Genomic DNA, 17096 nt, shown 5'->3' on the forward strand with positions numbered 1-17096 from the left:
CTGGGTTCCTGGGTGGCAGGATTGCATATTTGCATATGATACATCGTATGTGCTCATTTTGCATTGGATGTATCGTATGCAATGCCATTGACTGCCACAGGATCTGACATACAATTGTGGCAGCCATGGCGTTTTCCAGGTTTGAGCCATACAGGACCTTTGATTGGAACTGGTGGTAAAACACTAGGTGTGGCACTTACCACATGGTTTATTGACCTGATGCCTGGAAAGGGGACTATGTAAAAACCGGACCCGGACTGCCATCCGGACCATCTGCAGTCCTGAGCTTGTAGGGTCCGGTCCGGGGGGTGTCCTGTCCGGGGGGTGTCTTGTCAGGGGGGTCCCTGTGATAGCTATCACCAGGGACATGGGAGATTACAGCCTCCCTGTGTGGTCCGGACCGTCCGATTTTTGCTACATGCCCGGACCATACAGGGAGGCTTTATTCTACCCCTCCTCCTCTACCTGGTGACAGGGGTGACAGGCAGCCCCCCGGACATGACACCCCCCGGACCGGAGGCTACAAGCTACAAAATGCAGAGTTTGATGTCCGGTCCGGGGGGGTTTGACCTGGTCCGGTTTTCACCCATACCCCCTGGAAATCTTGTGAAAAAGGTCCAAACTAGATATGCATATGGCCACTTTTAGGGTTAGGCTGCAGGATTGGTGGCTAGGGTTATCGTCTTTGGTACCCTGGTATGCTACTGCTTATGCTCAATCATCAGACTGAGCAGCCATTATCAGTAAGGTAAATTGCCCTGTGCAGCTCATAGTCATCAGTGGTTAATGATAATTAAAAATGGCATTAGCTACTGGGGCTTAGCTCTTGAAATGCTTCACATTCAGAGTTTAAAAATCTTGCTAAATCCCCCTATCAAACCAAAGGGGGCTGTCTGAGATACAAGTGATACCTAAAATTTGCAGATGTCCCTGATGCCTATCCCTAGACCACGAATCAGCAACTGGCGGACCGCGGTCCATCTCCTGACAGCAAAGGATAGAAAAGTTTACCGTCTAAACTCCTGAAACTAGCAGTGCGGCGCTGCTAGTTTCAGGAGTTTAGACGGTACGCTTTTCAATGCGCCTGCAGCGGTCCCAGGGATGCATTGTGGCTGGTGAGATCAGTTGGCGCCATGTGTTGAGGTTGCCGCAGCGCTGCTTAGAGACTCGTGACCGCCAACTCCCAGTAATATTCAATATAGGGTGGGATTATTGTCTTTTTTTTTTTTATTATTATTGGATGCTATGCAGTGGGAGGGGAGGTGGGGGTCTCTCAGGTGAATGGGATAGTTTTGTGCCCCCTTAGTAAATATACGAATAATTAAAATATATATATATATATATATATATATATATATATATATATATATATATATATTCTGCATCCCCCTGTCCGCAGTGCTAAATTGCAGTGTTTCGCAACTTCTTGGGAGAGGCCTAAATCAGGCCCCACCCCTGACGTGCTGGTGACGGTCGCTTCTCACAGAGAGGAGACTTTGATAGTAGGCAAGTAGGGTACATACTAGATGATATTTTAAATGATTTTGCCATTTCTGTAAAGTGCTGCGGAATATGTGCACGCTATATAATATTAATAAATAAATTCGGTACTTGTTTCCTAGAACGGCGCCCATCGCGGGCATCGCATGCCATTATAATGACATGCGATGGCTGCGATTTTACATAGAATGCATGGTAAAATGTAAATCGCGTCGGTCGCATCGCATGCGGCCAGAAAATTGCATGCGATGCGACCGACGCGATTACCGTTTTACATAGGGAACAATGTTAAATGGCCCACAGACCCCAAATAGCCACCCTGAAGTGTAAAATGGCCCCCCCAGTTAACGCCACCATCAACGTCAACCCGAAGCGTGGCGAGCGCAGCGGTACGCATCCTCCGACCTTTTCATACCCCCACTATCCACGTCGGCGTGGAGTTGAGAATAGAAAGTGTGGCGAGCCACCGAGCCCGAAGTGTGGCGTGTGGACGCGCATTACTTCACAGGTATTACGTGGCCCCTCGCGGGGCTTGCTGCGCTCGCACACTTCGGGTTGGCGTTCGTCGTGGGGTGGCGTTAACAAGGGGGGGCATTTCACATACAAATTGCCCATCAGGGTGGGTATACAATCAAAAATCGGGTCCATTGGGCCATTTAACATTGTTCCCTATGTAAAATCGGGTTCATCGCATCGGTCGCATTGTATGCCATTATAATGGCATACAATGGACCCGATTTTACATAGGAATTTAACATTGAATACAATGCATTCAATGTTAAATCGCGTTGGTTGCATCGCATACCTTAAGTTAAGGCATGCGATGGACGCAAATTTTTTAATTGTCAGTAAAAAGGCTAAAAATAGCCCAAAAATCGCGTCGGTCACGTCCATCGCATACCTTAACTTAAGGTATGCGATGACCCACGACGGGCGCCGTGATAGGAAACCAGTACCGATATTTTTTGCAAATATTAAATGCGCTTGCCATCTTCTCACTTGGCTTGGCACTGGAAGGATGTTTTAGAAGTGCACTGGTAAAATGGCAGGGTTCATTTTTTCTCTTAAAAAAAAAAAAAAAAAAAAGGACTTGGTGCGGCACCTGGTAAAATAGCTTTGCATGGAGACTAATGACTTGTGTGTTTGTCTCTAAGGCATGGGAAGGTGGCTATGCTGAAATCATCAAAGAGAACAAACTTTTTGAACACTATTACCAAGAACTGAAGATTGTACCAGAGGGGGAGTGGGAGCAGTTTATGTCTGCTCTCAGGGAGCCTCTCCCAGCTACGATCCGAATCACTGGATACAAAAGGTACATGCAGGTTTTTATTGTTTTGTGGAAACCTAGGAACATGTTGAATTTAAGTACACAATGATTCCAAATGTCGGTACAGTAGCATGCATTGAAATGGTCTTGTCCTCAAAGTTAATGTCTGGAACATGGGTCATCAAACTGCGGCCCTCCAGATGTTGTGAAACTACAAATCCCAGCATGCCTTGCCACAGTTTTGCTATAAGGGAGTTAAAACTGTGGCAAGGCATGCTGGGATTTGTAGTTTCACAACATCTGGAGGGCTGCAGTTTGAAGACCCATGGTCTGGAAAGTAGTGTTCACCAGGATAAGCAGTACCGGGGAAAAATAGGTGGGAAATGTACAGATGGAGCCAGCTTGACATATCCATAGCGTTGAGGGAGCAGACGTGCAAGCGTCTCGCCTGCTCGCGGGGGCCATTGCCAAGAATGAGGCGCCCGAGCATCGCGTGCGCGCCCCATTCTGGCGGGGGATCAGATCACCAGGAGATGCTCTAATGAGAGCAGCTCCATCTGTATAGTGGCCCATACACTATGGCGATTTTGGCCTTTCATTTGAACCCGACGGATCTGGCCGAGAAAATGAATTAAGTGTCAAAATTGCATGTGTTTGACATGATGTCTGATTTGATGTGATCCCCTGAGAATTGGATCAGAGCCTGAAGATTGGTAGTGCTGCACTCTAGATATGTCAGATTGCCAACTCTCCAGAAGGTCTGATTGGTATCGCTTATGATGCATTGTATGCAAAAAGGGCAGCATACGGTGTACGGTTGGCACTTGCATTATCCTCCTTACATGGTTTTCAGAATGCAATTATACAATATTGGTTGGGAGCGGCACTGGAAAGTAGATCAATTACAGAGAATAACGTACATATAAATGGTTATACCAACATAGATACCACTAGTACTCAATTGATCGGTGGTGTCTGGTTGGCGGTGCTCCCAAAATTGTTCAACATGACAACTAAAAAAAAAAGTCAGTGACAAAACAGGAAGAACATATAAAGGTTTTTGGGGCACACTTTACAAATGATAATTGAAATGACTTAACTTTTATTCAATAAATTATGCTAAAAAAACAGGTACACATAATTAAATTGATTGCAAAATAGTCACATAAACTCAACAATGAGAATTCAATCAAAAAGCTGTCACTATATTATGTGCGAAATTATGAAGATAAAGATAACACATGCTCCGTGGTTCAAAAATTATCAGTATTAATTGACGTCAATTTTGCTTGGAGGCAGTCGGTATCAGAGGTTCAACCTCAGGCTCCAATCCGATGCGCATGGGAGCACTCCATCAGTTCAGATGGCAAAAGCATCCTATTTGGCCACTTTTCACCCGATTTTCTCGGGTCGAAATTGGGTGAAAAGTGGTCAAATTGGACTAGTGTATGGAATCCTTTTATTCTTTGGTGTTACAGAAGAGAGAGCAAGTCAGAAAGTGCACATAGCTGGGATATACAGATTAAGGCCCCCCACACATAAAGGCCGACTTGTCCGAAGGACAAGTCAACCCCGACTTCCCCTGAGCTCCCCATGAGAGCGCAGTAAAATTTGGCACTTGATATGCTTTTACATGTACTAAATTGGATGTGGCTTATCACATGTAACCTGGGGAGCTGCAGGAGAATAGAAAAAATTATATTCAAAAGACTGGGTGGCTGCTGATTGGCTGAGCTCTCAGCCAACCAGCGGCCGCCCATTCTTTTTAACAGGATTTTTTTCTATTTGCCTACCACAACCCTGGACCCTGCTCTCTGGTCCCCACTGTCTGGACCTCGCTCACTGCCGCACCCACAATGTGCTGTTGACGGCTGCACATAAGATTTGTCTTATGTGCAGACCATCCGATCTGATGTGCACAGGACCGCGCATCGGATTAGATTGTGGAGAAACGCTGCCCTAATGCTAATTCTGACATCGTGAACTGAACCCACACAATAATAGACAAAAGATGTAATATATATTTTATTGTTTAATAAATTTATATTTCTTCTGTGGCCACCTTTATAAGTTAAATTTTACTTTAAATTCTAGTTATGAATACATTAAAAAAATAGAATTTATAATAATTATTTTTATATTTATGTGCCTGAATGGTCACTTTATATGCAAAGCACTGTTTTTCAAGGTACTTGAACTTAAGTCCTTATTCCAGTTTATGATGAAATGTGGACAATTTCCACAATAGATATTCTGATTCAATATCCCACAAATAAAGATGTTGATAAATTATGTCTCTATTTATGTTTTTGTATTTTCAATTCATCCTGTGGCGTGATGGTTGTTGCCGCTGTTAGTATTGCTATAATGCCGGGGTATGGAGCTCACAGCTTGAGACCCGCAGTGGTGTTTGCGGCTTGCCTGTATGCGCATGGAGAGATGGGTAGATGCACACGTCTCTCACCTGTGTGGCCCCTGTCGACAGCTGCTGGATGACTCTCTTCCCGATGCAAGCTCTCCGCTTCCCGATGCAAGTTTCTCTGGAAAAATGTCAGACAGGAGCTGGTTGTTTATCACTTTTGAAGCTTAGTGCTATACCCCCATAACCCTTGTCATGTTTCTGTAATATTGCACAAATATGACCATATACACTGTAGCAGTGTTTCACAAGCATAGATTATTATACTCAAACAATTTTGTGCTTTTATTTAAATTTAGTCATGCCAAAGAAATACTACATTGTCTAAAGGAAAAATACTTTAAAGAACTAGAAGATATAGAAGTTGATGGTCAGAAGATTGAAGCTCCCCAGCCCCTTAGCTGGTAAGAAACACTTTCTATAAGGTCATTATCATAAGTAACAGTGAAGATTTGTATGTATTATAAAGTAAAAAAAGATATATATATATATATAATTTTTTTTTTTTTTTTTGCCCATATAAATTGCTTCTAATGTGGCTGCTTTTGAGGTTACACTACAGGCATGGCATGGTCTGTTCTGAACCCTTTGAGTGCCAAACTAATTTGTCAAAATTAGTGTAAAAAAGATCTGTGTTCATCATAATGTTTATCTTGTGTAGGAATTTTTTTTTATTTTACACAACTTTTTATTTGAATTTATATAACAAATGTGAGCTGTGCTGGCACTTTAATCGGATATTTGGAACATCAAGCTGTTTGTAGCTCACTATTATTCAAGAAGACCTGTACAAGCAGTGTGTGTGTGTGTGTGTGTTTCCAGGTCATAGTCTCTTATTCAGGAGCATATATGTATATTAAGAGACTCTTCTTTTTAGTTACTGCTCAAATGAATATTTTTTTTAGATAACTGTTTTGTGGTGTGGAAGATGAACTCTGAACCACCTGTAGCATTTAGCATCTGCTTCTCTCCTCAGGTACCCCGATGAGCTTGCCTGGCACACAAATCTGAGCAGAAAGATAATCCGCAAGTCCCCAGAGCTAGAAAAGTTTCATCAGTTTCTTGTTCATGAAACGGAATCTGTAAGTCGTTGCATTTCGGCAGATACATGAACTTATTACACTTCTGTTTTACTAATCTTTTAATGAATTGTACAGCAGTGATTGCTCGGAAAGCGCATTAGTGCACTCTATTCAATTGTGATGTTGGTTTATGTGAATGTGTTATTTCTTGTTAACAATAGCCTTAAGTCCCATATACACTAGAAGATATGAAAGACAAGATATTGGTGAACAATTTCCCTTGAGCTGATCAAAAAAATATTGTGCATACACACTGAAAGATACGAAAGACAAGATATTGGCACCAATCTTCTGAGACCCATTCGTGACTGCATATTTAAATAATGGGCTGGTGTGAAACACTGAAATTGAAATAAAGGGCTGGCCAAAATATTGCTTACATGTTTGCTATATTTTACACACTGCCATACATGTTGGCTATACTTTGGCGGCAGCATGTAAAAAAATATGGTACATGTACGATATATTTTATGGTGCAATACGTGTAGGTTATATTTTACACACTGACAGCCTTCATGTATTGCAGTGATGCACGTAGCATCAAAGGGGAAAAAATATTCAGACTGAACCAGTGTTTTTCAATGTCCCAAAATTTGATACAGTGAATTACTTTCTAGCATTTGCTACGATGTTTGCATAGGTAAAAAAAATTTTTTATTTTTTTTACAAAAAAAAACAAACTAGCTTCTCTCACATAGGATCCTATGCAATACATTTTTTTACTTTTAGATGCGTTCACTCTATTTAGCTGAACTTTTCTTCTTTAAATGTAGCTTTGTTATAAAGCGTCTTTTTTTTTTTTTTTTTTTTTTTTTTTTTTTTTTTTATAAATTTGAGTAATTTTTTTATTAATTTTCAAAAGAAAACAAACCACAAAAGCAAAAAAAATAAGTAGTAGGGCAACAGATCAGTAGGTGCATACAGGAGATATGTAATAACCAGATTAGGTTATATGCAGGCAGATGGAAAAATATACTTACGTGTTCATGCTCACAATAATAGAATGAATATAATGGACGTCACCCCTACATAATAAGGATAGGTACACATTTACTCATCCACTCGGAGGCGCCATCCGAGTAGCCGAACACACACACAAAAAATGTAAGGGACATAAGGCATAAGAAACCATGAAGCATCCTAAATCTGTAGATCAAAAAGTCACTCTGAACTAAAATAAACCTAATAAACCTATTATTCCAAATAACAGTAATAAAAGAACCCCCCCCCCACCCACCCACCCTGTACTGCCCACCCACAACTTAGGTGTACTTTATTCCCTGTAACCAAACCCCCACTAATCCTACACTATCAATAACCACAGAGGAGAAAAAGTTAGTATCCTTAGCTGACAACAGCAGCTACTGTAGCCAAAAAGAAAACCTAACTTACCCCTCCCACCCATACAATCCCACCAAAATAAAGGATGTTGAAAGGGGCAAGAAGAACAGGATATATATTACAGCGTGGATTAGCAGAAATGGGGTAAATCATTTCTAGAAACAGGTTGTAATAGGACGGTGTGAAAAAATAAAACATAAATGATCCAGAACTCTGATAAGCGACTCTCCCGCCTAATTCAACTGTACACACACTATTGTTATATAGTCACATATATATTTTTTGTGAAACAGGGAATGGCAGCAAATAATGTAAGTAAAAATAAACAAAATCAGACTTCAGATACAGAGGCGTATGAAAGGAAGGTCCTTTGTTTTAGAAAAACACAATATCAATCCGGCCAGATGTCGTAACCTTTCATTTGTGTAGTCAGGATAAAAGTCACGACCCAGTGTGTATATAAAGGCCAGGAGGGTGACTTGTAGTGCCGGGAGAAGCAGGATACACAGGCCCAGAGATCCCACCAGGAAACATAGGGGAAATCAACAAAGGAGCAGGATCTTTGTAGACTGGCTCCTCTTTGCCAGGATAGCGTCCACAGTAGAGAGAGCAGGAGTACCGAGTTGGAGCAGCCAGGGCTGTGGGACAGTTTCATATAGTCCACTAGATCAGTAGGCAGACCCCCCGCAACGTCGGTAGTACATCCATCCGGCAGACCAGATCCAGAGGGGGCACAGCTGAAGATGGTGCAGAGGTAATAGGCACCGATTTTGTGTAAATATGCACATCCCCAAGTGCCACAAAGATCTTGTGTGATCTTATCCTTCTGGCATTGTGTATCGAGGAGATTTGGGGACTCTGTACAAGGCATGGGCACATGGTGTAGTAGCACATATAATACACTATCAAGTGCCGCAATAGTCTTCTGGGTAGAAGCTTCAATTGCCTCCAGCAACAGCTGTTCAGGATCAGCCATATTAATGGTGTTGGCTAAATAGTTCAAGGAAGTGGTAAGTAGCCTGGTGCCGGCTAGCACACCACCAAAGCTCAGCAATTACTAAACAAGAAGGATTAATTATCCAGATATTTATAAGGCAATATATTCTGCGTATATTCCATTGGCAGCAGGGCAGACACAATAAACAGGGATCAGTCGGCAGTGTGACACCCGCAAAAGGGAGACATACAGGGAGAAATCTGCTAACATCCACCAAGGAATGGAGCAGGCTAAATGGTGTTGTATGCTGGTGTCACCATGCCTGCTGCTAAGGACCAAGATGGCGGTGTTCACTGACACCGAGCCACACCTACAGGATATCAGATCAGTGGCTCCTGCCACTCCTGGAGGCTCTGAGCAGGGAAGACAGCCGCTGCATCAGTGCACCCAGCTCCGGGTCCCATCGGCGGGGCCGCCAATCAAAGCTGCAGCCAGGAGAAAAGTCCCAAAATGGCACCCGGCAGCACGGAGGGCAGATGTCCAGACAACCACAGCAGGCCACGCAGGAGAGCTGCGGATGGCTCCGGAAAGGCAGAAGGTTCTCCGGAGGGTGAGTGGAGGGTATCTGGATGTTCTCTGGCCCCAGGGCGGGATGTACAGACAGGATTTTTGCAGAGCCCACGCCACACACGTCCGCTCACGGAACGGACCAAGCCACACCCATAAAGCGGCTTTCTTAACCTAATTAGTACCCCTTTTACACCGAACATCAAATTACCGCGTAAAGCAGTTCTACCTGGCAATTTGTTTAGTATAAACGGGTCAACCCATGTCTTAATTACTGTGGTGCTGACACTGATTTATATCGGTGTCGGCGACCTGGGATTTGTCACCTGGGTTGACCCATTTTACACAAAAAGAAACACCCTTGTATTTCAGCAAATTACCGGTTGGCATTTTTAACCCAGTAATTTGTTGTCAATAGTGTAAAAGGGGTTAGACTTCACCTGGCAAAAATGACCTGCCACTCAAAATGCCTGGTAATTGCAGAGTTGCAGGTCTTAAAGGGGTATTAGAATGACTTAAGTTCACGGTGTGTATTAAGTTACCCACTAATGTATTCCAGGGCAATATCAGTCGTCAAGAAGCAGTCAGTATGATCCCACCCGTTCTTCTGAATGTCGAGCCACATCATAAGGTGAGATACAGTTCAACTGTGATACGTATGAAATGTTGCCAAAAAACACCCCTAAAAAGGCTACAGATTACAAATGTAATTTACAGTCTTGTTCAGGTTTATTGGAAGACACTTGTGGATTTAATTTTTTTTTATCAATTTGCAAAAAAACTCCTATATTTTCATTATGGGGCATTGTGTAGAATTTTGAGGAGAAAAATGAACTTATTCTATTTTTTTTTTTAAATAAGTCTGGAGCACACAGGATGTGAAAAATGTGTAGCACTGAGTTCCTATCTGGTGCTGTATTCTATCTATTGCATATCTAAAATTTTCTAAGGATGCTCTATGGCAGTGGTTCCCAAACTGTGTGCCGTGGCACCCTGGGGTGCTGCTGTGCCCTTGCTGGGGTGCCCTGGGTTAGTGGTCCAGGACCAATTCAAAGGGCAGTATTCAATGAGGCTGATTGGCCATGTTCTACGGCGAGTGTGTGCTATTTTCATGCTCTAAGGTGTATCTTTTTACTGAAAAAGTGAATTGCCCTATTCAACGTGCAATATTCGACGACGGCGAACAGTGAATGACGGACAATTCACCGTCTGATAGTCTCCGCAATTTGCTGTGGTTTTTCAACGTGATTCGCCATAAGTGTATTCAATGATCAGATGGCGAATTGCTTTCTAAGTGATTTTCGCTGTGTGTCAGTGTAGCAATCACCATCTTTTTATGGTGACTTGGAATGTGAAAGTGTTTTTTTTTTTTTGGTGTAAAAAAAATCAGAAATTTTATTATGTGAAGGGGCATGCTATTTTTATTAATTTGCTTACAGCACATGAATATATATTTAACTAGGTGATTCATCGCGCCCTACGGGCGCTCTTCACACCGTCGTAAGGGGCTGCGCCCCCTTAATTTGTGAACGTTTGTATATGAGAAATATGGGTACTTATGTATTATCTGGGCTCCCATGTTAAATGCACCCCATTTTTTCATACCCCTACTATCCAACTACGCATGGAGTTGATTTTATATAGTGTGGCGAGCGCAGCGAGCCACCGTGCCCGAAGCGTGGTGAGCGCAGCGAGCCCCGCGAGGGGACTCGGTCTCATAAGAAAAACGGGAGCCCAGATATTACATAAGTACCGAAATATGGTTAGAATTGTATGAAAGATGCCCTGTATTGCAACTTAGGTGCGAATCGCGGGAGGGGGGGTCGTGGAGGGTGCCGCGAATTGCAGGAGGGGGGGTCGCGGGGGGTGCCGCGAATTACAGGAGGGGGGTGGATGCTGTGAATCGCGGGAGGGGAGGGATTGCAGAGAATCGCGGGAGGGGGGTCGCGGGGTGGGTTGCCGCAAATCGCGGGAGGGGGGTTACGGGGGCGGGGGTTGCGGCGAATCATGGTAGGGGGGGTCGCGGGGGGTGTGCCGTGAATCACGGGAGGGGGGGTCACGGGGTGGGGTGCCGAGAATCGCGGGGGAGTGTGTGTGTGCCGTGAATCGCTGGAGTGGGGGGGGTGGGGGGGGTGACGCGAATCGCCACAAGAAAAAATCAACACAGAAAGGTCAACACATGTAAATGTTGACATAAGTGTGGCACTTCATTGGTGTCCATGTCGACACATGAGAATGAATATGAAAACATTCAAAAAATGAAAAAAAAAAACTTCAAAAACTCATGTCAACCTTTTTCATTGTCGACCATAGCCATGTCAGTGTTTTCCATGTGCAATTTAATTCTGGAGCTGCTGCGAATCGCGGGGGGGTGCCGCGAATCGCGGGAGGGGGGTTACGGGGCGGGGGTTGCGGCGAATCATGGGAGGGGGGTTCGCGGGGGTGTGCCGTGAATCACGGGAGGGGGGGTCACGGGGTGGGGTGCCGAGAATCGCGGGGGAGGTGTGTGTGTGTGTGTGTGTGCCGTGAATCGCGGGAGTGGGGGTTGTGGGGGTGGGGGGGTGTGACGCAAATTGCCACAAGAAAAAATCAACACAGAAAGGTCAACACATGTAAATGTTGACATAAGTGTGCCACTTCATTGGTGTCCATGTTGACACATGACAATGAATATGAAAACATTCCAAAAATGAAATAAATCTTCAAAAACTCATGTCAACCTTTTTCATTGTCGACCATAGCCGTGCCAGTGTTTTGCATGTGCCATTTAATCCTGGGGCTGCCGCGAATCGCGGGGGGTGCCGCGATTTGCGGGAGGGGGGGGGTTGCGGGGGGTGGGTGCCGCGAATCGCGGGAGAGCGGGGTTCATGGGGGTTCCGGTGGGGGGTTGCCGCGAATTGAGGGAGGGGGGGGTCACGGGGGATGCCGCGAATCGCGGGAGGGGGGGTTGCGGGGGGGTGTGACGCGAATCGCCACAAGAAAAAATCAACACAGAAAGGTCAACACATGTAAATGTTGACATAAGTGTGCCACTTCATTGGTGTCCATGTCGACACATGACAATGAATATGAAAAAATTAAAAATAAATCTTCAAAAACTCATGTCAACCTTTTTCATTGTCGACCATAGCCATGTCAGTGTTTTGCATGTGCCATTTAATCCTGGGGCTGCTGCGAATTGCGGGGGGGGGGGGGTGCCTCGAATCGCGGGAGGGGGGTCGCAGGGGGGGTGCCGCCAATCGTGCAAGGGGGGGTCGCGGGGGGGGTTCTTTTTGCCGCGAATCGCGGGAGGGAGGTCGCGGGGGGGGTGTTTTTTCCGCGAATCGGGGGGGGTCACGGGGGAGGGTTTGCCGCAATTCGCGGGAGGGGGGGTCGCGGGGTGGTGGTTATGCCGCGAATTGCGTGGGGGGTTCTTTTTGCAGCGAATCGCGGGAGGGGGGGTCGCGGGGGTGTTTTTGCCGCGATTCGCGGTAGGGGGGGTCGCGGGGGAGCGGGTGTTTTTGCCGCGAATCGCGGGAGGGGGGCACGGGGGGGAGGTTTTGCCGCAAATCGCGGGAGGGGGGGCGCTCACCTGGTGGCTGTGGAGTAGCAGTGCTGGGCAACATGGGAAGGCAGTGGTTGTCTGGCACTGTCTGTGGGCTCACTGGGCTGGTTCTCTGTCACATACCTCCCAACATGACCCTCTCCAGGAGGGACACAATGCTCTGTTTCTAGACTTCCCCTTAATGTATGATTGCCATCACCTGTTTAACAGGTTAATTTCTCAGAAAGGTGTTCAGCACAGATGAAGGCAATCACACATTAAGAGGAAAGTCCAGGAACAGAGCGTTATAGACACAGACACCCACTTTGAGTGACAGATGTAGCCAAATATATAGGAGATTAAAAATCTTGCTCCCGATCATTACATATGCACGATCGGGAGCAGTGTAAGTGGCTCCCTACCTGCGTCACCTGCTAGCTCTCCTGGGGGGCAGCTTGTGCTGCCTGGGTCGCGGGGAGCCCTCCTCTTCCCCCACACACATACATTCTGGGGCAGGCAGGGAGACTTCATCTCCCTGCCTGCTGCCGTCCCCTGGCTGGGCGCCGCAGGGGTTAGGAATCGCCGTCAGGGGCAGCGAGCCCCTGCGGCATTGAATACGGTGACAGCAAGGGCTGGCAGCGAAGGCTCCAGCCCTGCGGAACACTGCGACTGTGCGGCAAATCTTAAACAGGATTCGCTGCACATGCCGAGTATTCACATTGACAATAAATACTTTGGGCAGTATACAATGTAATAGGCAAAACCAGTGCTTGTGGCTTCCAATCATAAACTGTGGACAAACGGAAGCAAATCCTGGCACTATCCACATAACTGACCCTAAGGATGTCCTATAAAACAATGTATTTAATTTTGTTTCTTTTTTTCTAAAGTACTCAATAAGAAACTTTTGGCTTAGGGGTGCCACGAAAAAAATTCTGATACTCTAGGGCGCTGTGATTCGAAAAAGTTTGGGAACCACTGCTCTATGGTCTTCATGTACACAGTTTGACCAATCCAATAATGTATTTTTTTAATTATTGGGTTTTTGTCCATAAAAACTTTATTTTTTTATGGATCGCAAGTAGAGGCAGAATTATATTGTTAAGGTATTCTGGTACCTGTTTCCTAGAACGGTGCCCAGATTTCCTATGTACGCTAACGTAGGGAAATCGCATCTCATGGGGCATTATAGTGCGATGCGGATTACTTTACATGTATTCCGCTTCCGCTCGCCACGCTTTGTGCTCGTTGCGTTCGCCACACTATATAAAATCAACTCTACGCCGACGTGGATAGTGGGGGTATGAAAAAATGGGAGGGTGCGTTCCGCCGCCCCTCGCACGGCTCGCTGCGTTCGTCACGCTTTGGGGTAGCATGGATAGTGGAGGGGGGGGGGGTGTGTGCGTAAAACTTATTTTTAGGACCTACAATCATATTATTGTATACCTAATGTATTGGCATCGCACACTATAAAATCGCATGCTATTTTGCGGCAGATGCGATAACCTCTAGGGCACACAGAGCAGTGAATAAATTACATGAAAAAATCGCATGGCACTAAAATGGCCGATGCGATTTCCCTACGCAGAATAGCCCACTAAGCAAATAGCTTAGTGGGCGCCATTCTAGGGAACAAGTACCGGTATTCGTTCATCTATGTAACCTTGGCAGTTTCATGGCACTGAACAATTATGAAAGTATGTGTTTGTTTTTTTATTTTATATTAATAGAGCAATTTGAAATTTTGAGTGTAATCTGGTACTTTATTTTATTTTCCCCAACCACGTTGAAAAACTCCTTTGCCTAATCTAGAAATATAATTTTCAAACTGTCACCCACCTGTCTCTCTTACCTAGATCTTGGATATGTGTGCAGCCCCAGGATCTAAAACAAAGCAGATTATTGAAATGTTGCATGCAGATATGGACGTTCCGTTTCCTGGTATGTTTAGTTAGTAATTAGGATTCAATTAGATTGTGTCACAGCCTAAATCCTTACATGGTTGCCCATATTTCTCAGTGGTCATGCATTTTTATGTTCCAGATTTACATTTACCTACATACTATTGCAACCAAACTTGTGCTTATAAAGGGTTGGGATCATTTGGTCTACAGCATGATGGTCGACATTGGTCTGGTTATAGGTCGAAAGTTTGTGAAAACCCCATCTCTACATTTTGACTGTCGACCATCATGCTGTTGACCAAATGACGCATCCCCCTATAATGCAGTCTTCAAGCCATGTAATATAAAACATTTTTGTCCCCTGATGTATTTAGAACTTTGCTTATTTTGCTGGTCCATGTCTGTAGTTGAATCTACAATTGTTATGTTGTAATCAATCTTGTCCATGAACACGAGACTAAATAGTGTGGACAGCATAATATGGATTTCGAAGGCCAGTGATACCCTGTTCACTTTGCAAAGCAATTACCAGGTCAAGCATTTCTACTTGGTCATTTGCTTTTCAACAATGGTCCTTTTTCTAATGTGAAAGGGTCAACCCAGGTCATTTTTCCTGGTCTTCGACCTGGGAAAAAAGCAGGGCCGAAGACTTGGATTGTCGACTAGGATTGGCATTGAAAATGAGAAAAAGACCATTGTTTAAGGGAAAATTACCAGGTAGAAATGCTTGACCTGGTAATTGGCTTTGCAAAGTAAATGGGGGGGGGGGGGGGGGGGGTTGTCAGACTGCACCATTGTTGCATTTTAAATGGATGGCTGAATCCTCGCCCACATTAGTGATGTTGGTGGGCGGGCCTGCCACATTAGTGATGTTGGTGGGCGAGCCTGCCCACATTAGTGATGTCAACATTCAAAGCACCCCTTTTCGTCCAGCACCCTGCCCTCTTGGGATGCTGGAGGGAACACTAATGAGCTATTGGCCAATTATAACTTAGCAGTTTTGACTAGATGCACAAGAGATGTTAGCTAAATGCCCTGAAGATTTTTACTAAGCAATTTGTCTAACTGATGATAGATGTGACAGTGGTTCCCAACCCTTGTCCTCAAGTACCCCCAACAGTGCACGATTTCCAGGTCACCCGGCAGGTGCACTCATTATTCAGGCACATTTGAAAAGATCCACAGGTGGAGCTAATTATAGTACTTGTGATTCTATGTGGAGACCTGCAAAACATGCACTGTTGGGGGTACTTGAGGACCAGGGTTGGGAACCACTGGTATATGACCTAGTCAAAATTGCCTTGCCTGCACAGTATATTTATTCTAGGAGAATACTGACTTATGATGTGTACACATGGTGAGATTCCTTTGCATAGCAATAGAATCTTAGACGTATAGCAATTTTTGCTAAGTCTTGTGCTATTTACGTTGAATTCATACTATCTACATTCAATCTGCACTATATAGTCATTGCTGCACTGTCTATTTGGCTTTTCAATTTCAGCTGAACGGCAGCGCACATTGGCATCGAATCAGGATTGAAAGCTTAAAAACCATGTTCGATGTCTATGCAAATACTGAATCCATCTTGACTATAGTCAAAATGAATGGTAAATTACGGCGCCGTGATAACGACCCCCACTCACTGCAATGGTCGGTTCTGAGATCCTACCTGCAGCAGGTAGGATCTCCGAAAGACCGACCTGCGGGGCATCGCATCAAAGGACAGCGAAATGCCCAAAACATGGCCAATTTACATACAATCGGTCGAGATTGTATAAATTGACTAATTTTGGGCCATATCGTCCTGGTGTGTACCCCACATTAGTGTGTTAACACCATTAGTGTCATTATCTAAAGATGCCCATACATACAGAGATGTTCTCTGGTACTTTTTGTACTAGATTGCATTGCATCTAGTGCTAAAGCATGCAATGTGCTACAGAAGTCTGCTTTTTGTACTATATATGATCTAGTACAAAAAAACAGTCCGGTGACGGTTTGTATGGCTTCTCCTTGCCGAAAACAAGCCCATCCTCACTGTACTCAATGCAAGGGAGAAATCCTCGCTGTGAGACTATGGCGAGGATTGACGCAAATGTAGTGAGTCCGCCGCATTTGTGGCGAGCCCGCTGTTTTAATGGCCACACTCGCTGTTTCCGCCCCGTCTTAGGAAACCAGCGAGGTCAAAACGGCGATTGAAGGGGAAGGTGTTGAATACCTCTCTTTATGTGCTATGTGATGTGTGCGGGAGTGTATAGTCGGCTTGACTTTCCAATGGAACTATTTAAACAAGAAGTCACTAAATGCAAGAAATAACTTTTTTTACTTTAAACTATATGAATTTCATTTGTGCGTCTGCAGATGTCTTTTTGGGAGTGGGCACGGCACCTACGTAGGTACTGGGCTTCCGCAGAGTGGTGAAGAGGGCAGATGGGCCCAGCTTTTTTAAGCAGGGTGTTAAATGGCAGGGCGCATTTTGCCTTGCTAAAATAAGCCTAGAGTGAACACTAGTTCAGAATATCACTCAAATGGCTTTCTGAGCGATATTGTAAA

At 44.8% G+C, this 17096-nt stretch overlaps 1 protein-coding gene across 1 annotated transcript in view; it reads left to right on the top strand.

Annotated features, from left to right (window-relative positions):
- NSUN2 (NOP2/Sun RNA methyltransferase 2) overlaps positions 1-17096 on the top strand; it is a 45917-nt gene that overhangs the window by 701 nt on the left and 28120 nt on the right. The window contains exons 2-6 of the mRNA XM_083145170.1: positions 2655-2812; positions 5486-5590; positions 6163-6268; positions 9673-9744; positions 14493-14577. Coding sequence (XP_083001296.1) covers positions 2655-2812; positions 5486-5590; positions 6163-6268; positions 9673-9744; positions 14493-14577 — 526 coding nt within the window. The remainder of the gene's footprint in view (positions 1-2654; positions 2813-5485; positions 5591-6162; positions 6269-9672; positions 9745-14492; positions 14578-17096) is intronic.

This window comes from Crinia signifera, chromosome 5, assembly GCF_055691185.1.
Source record: "Crinia signifera chromosome 5, ASM5569118v1, whole genome shotgun sequence".
Lineage (NCBI taxonomy): Eukaryota > Metazoa > Chordata > Amphibia > Anura > Myobatrachidae > Crinia > Crinia signifera.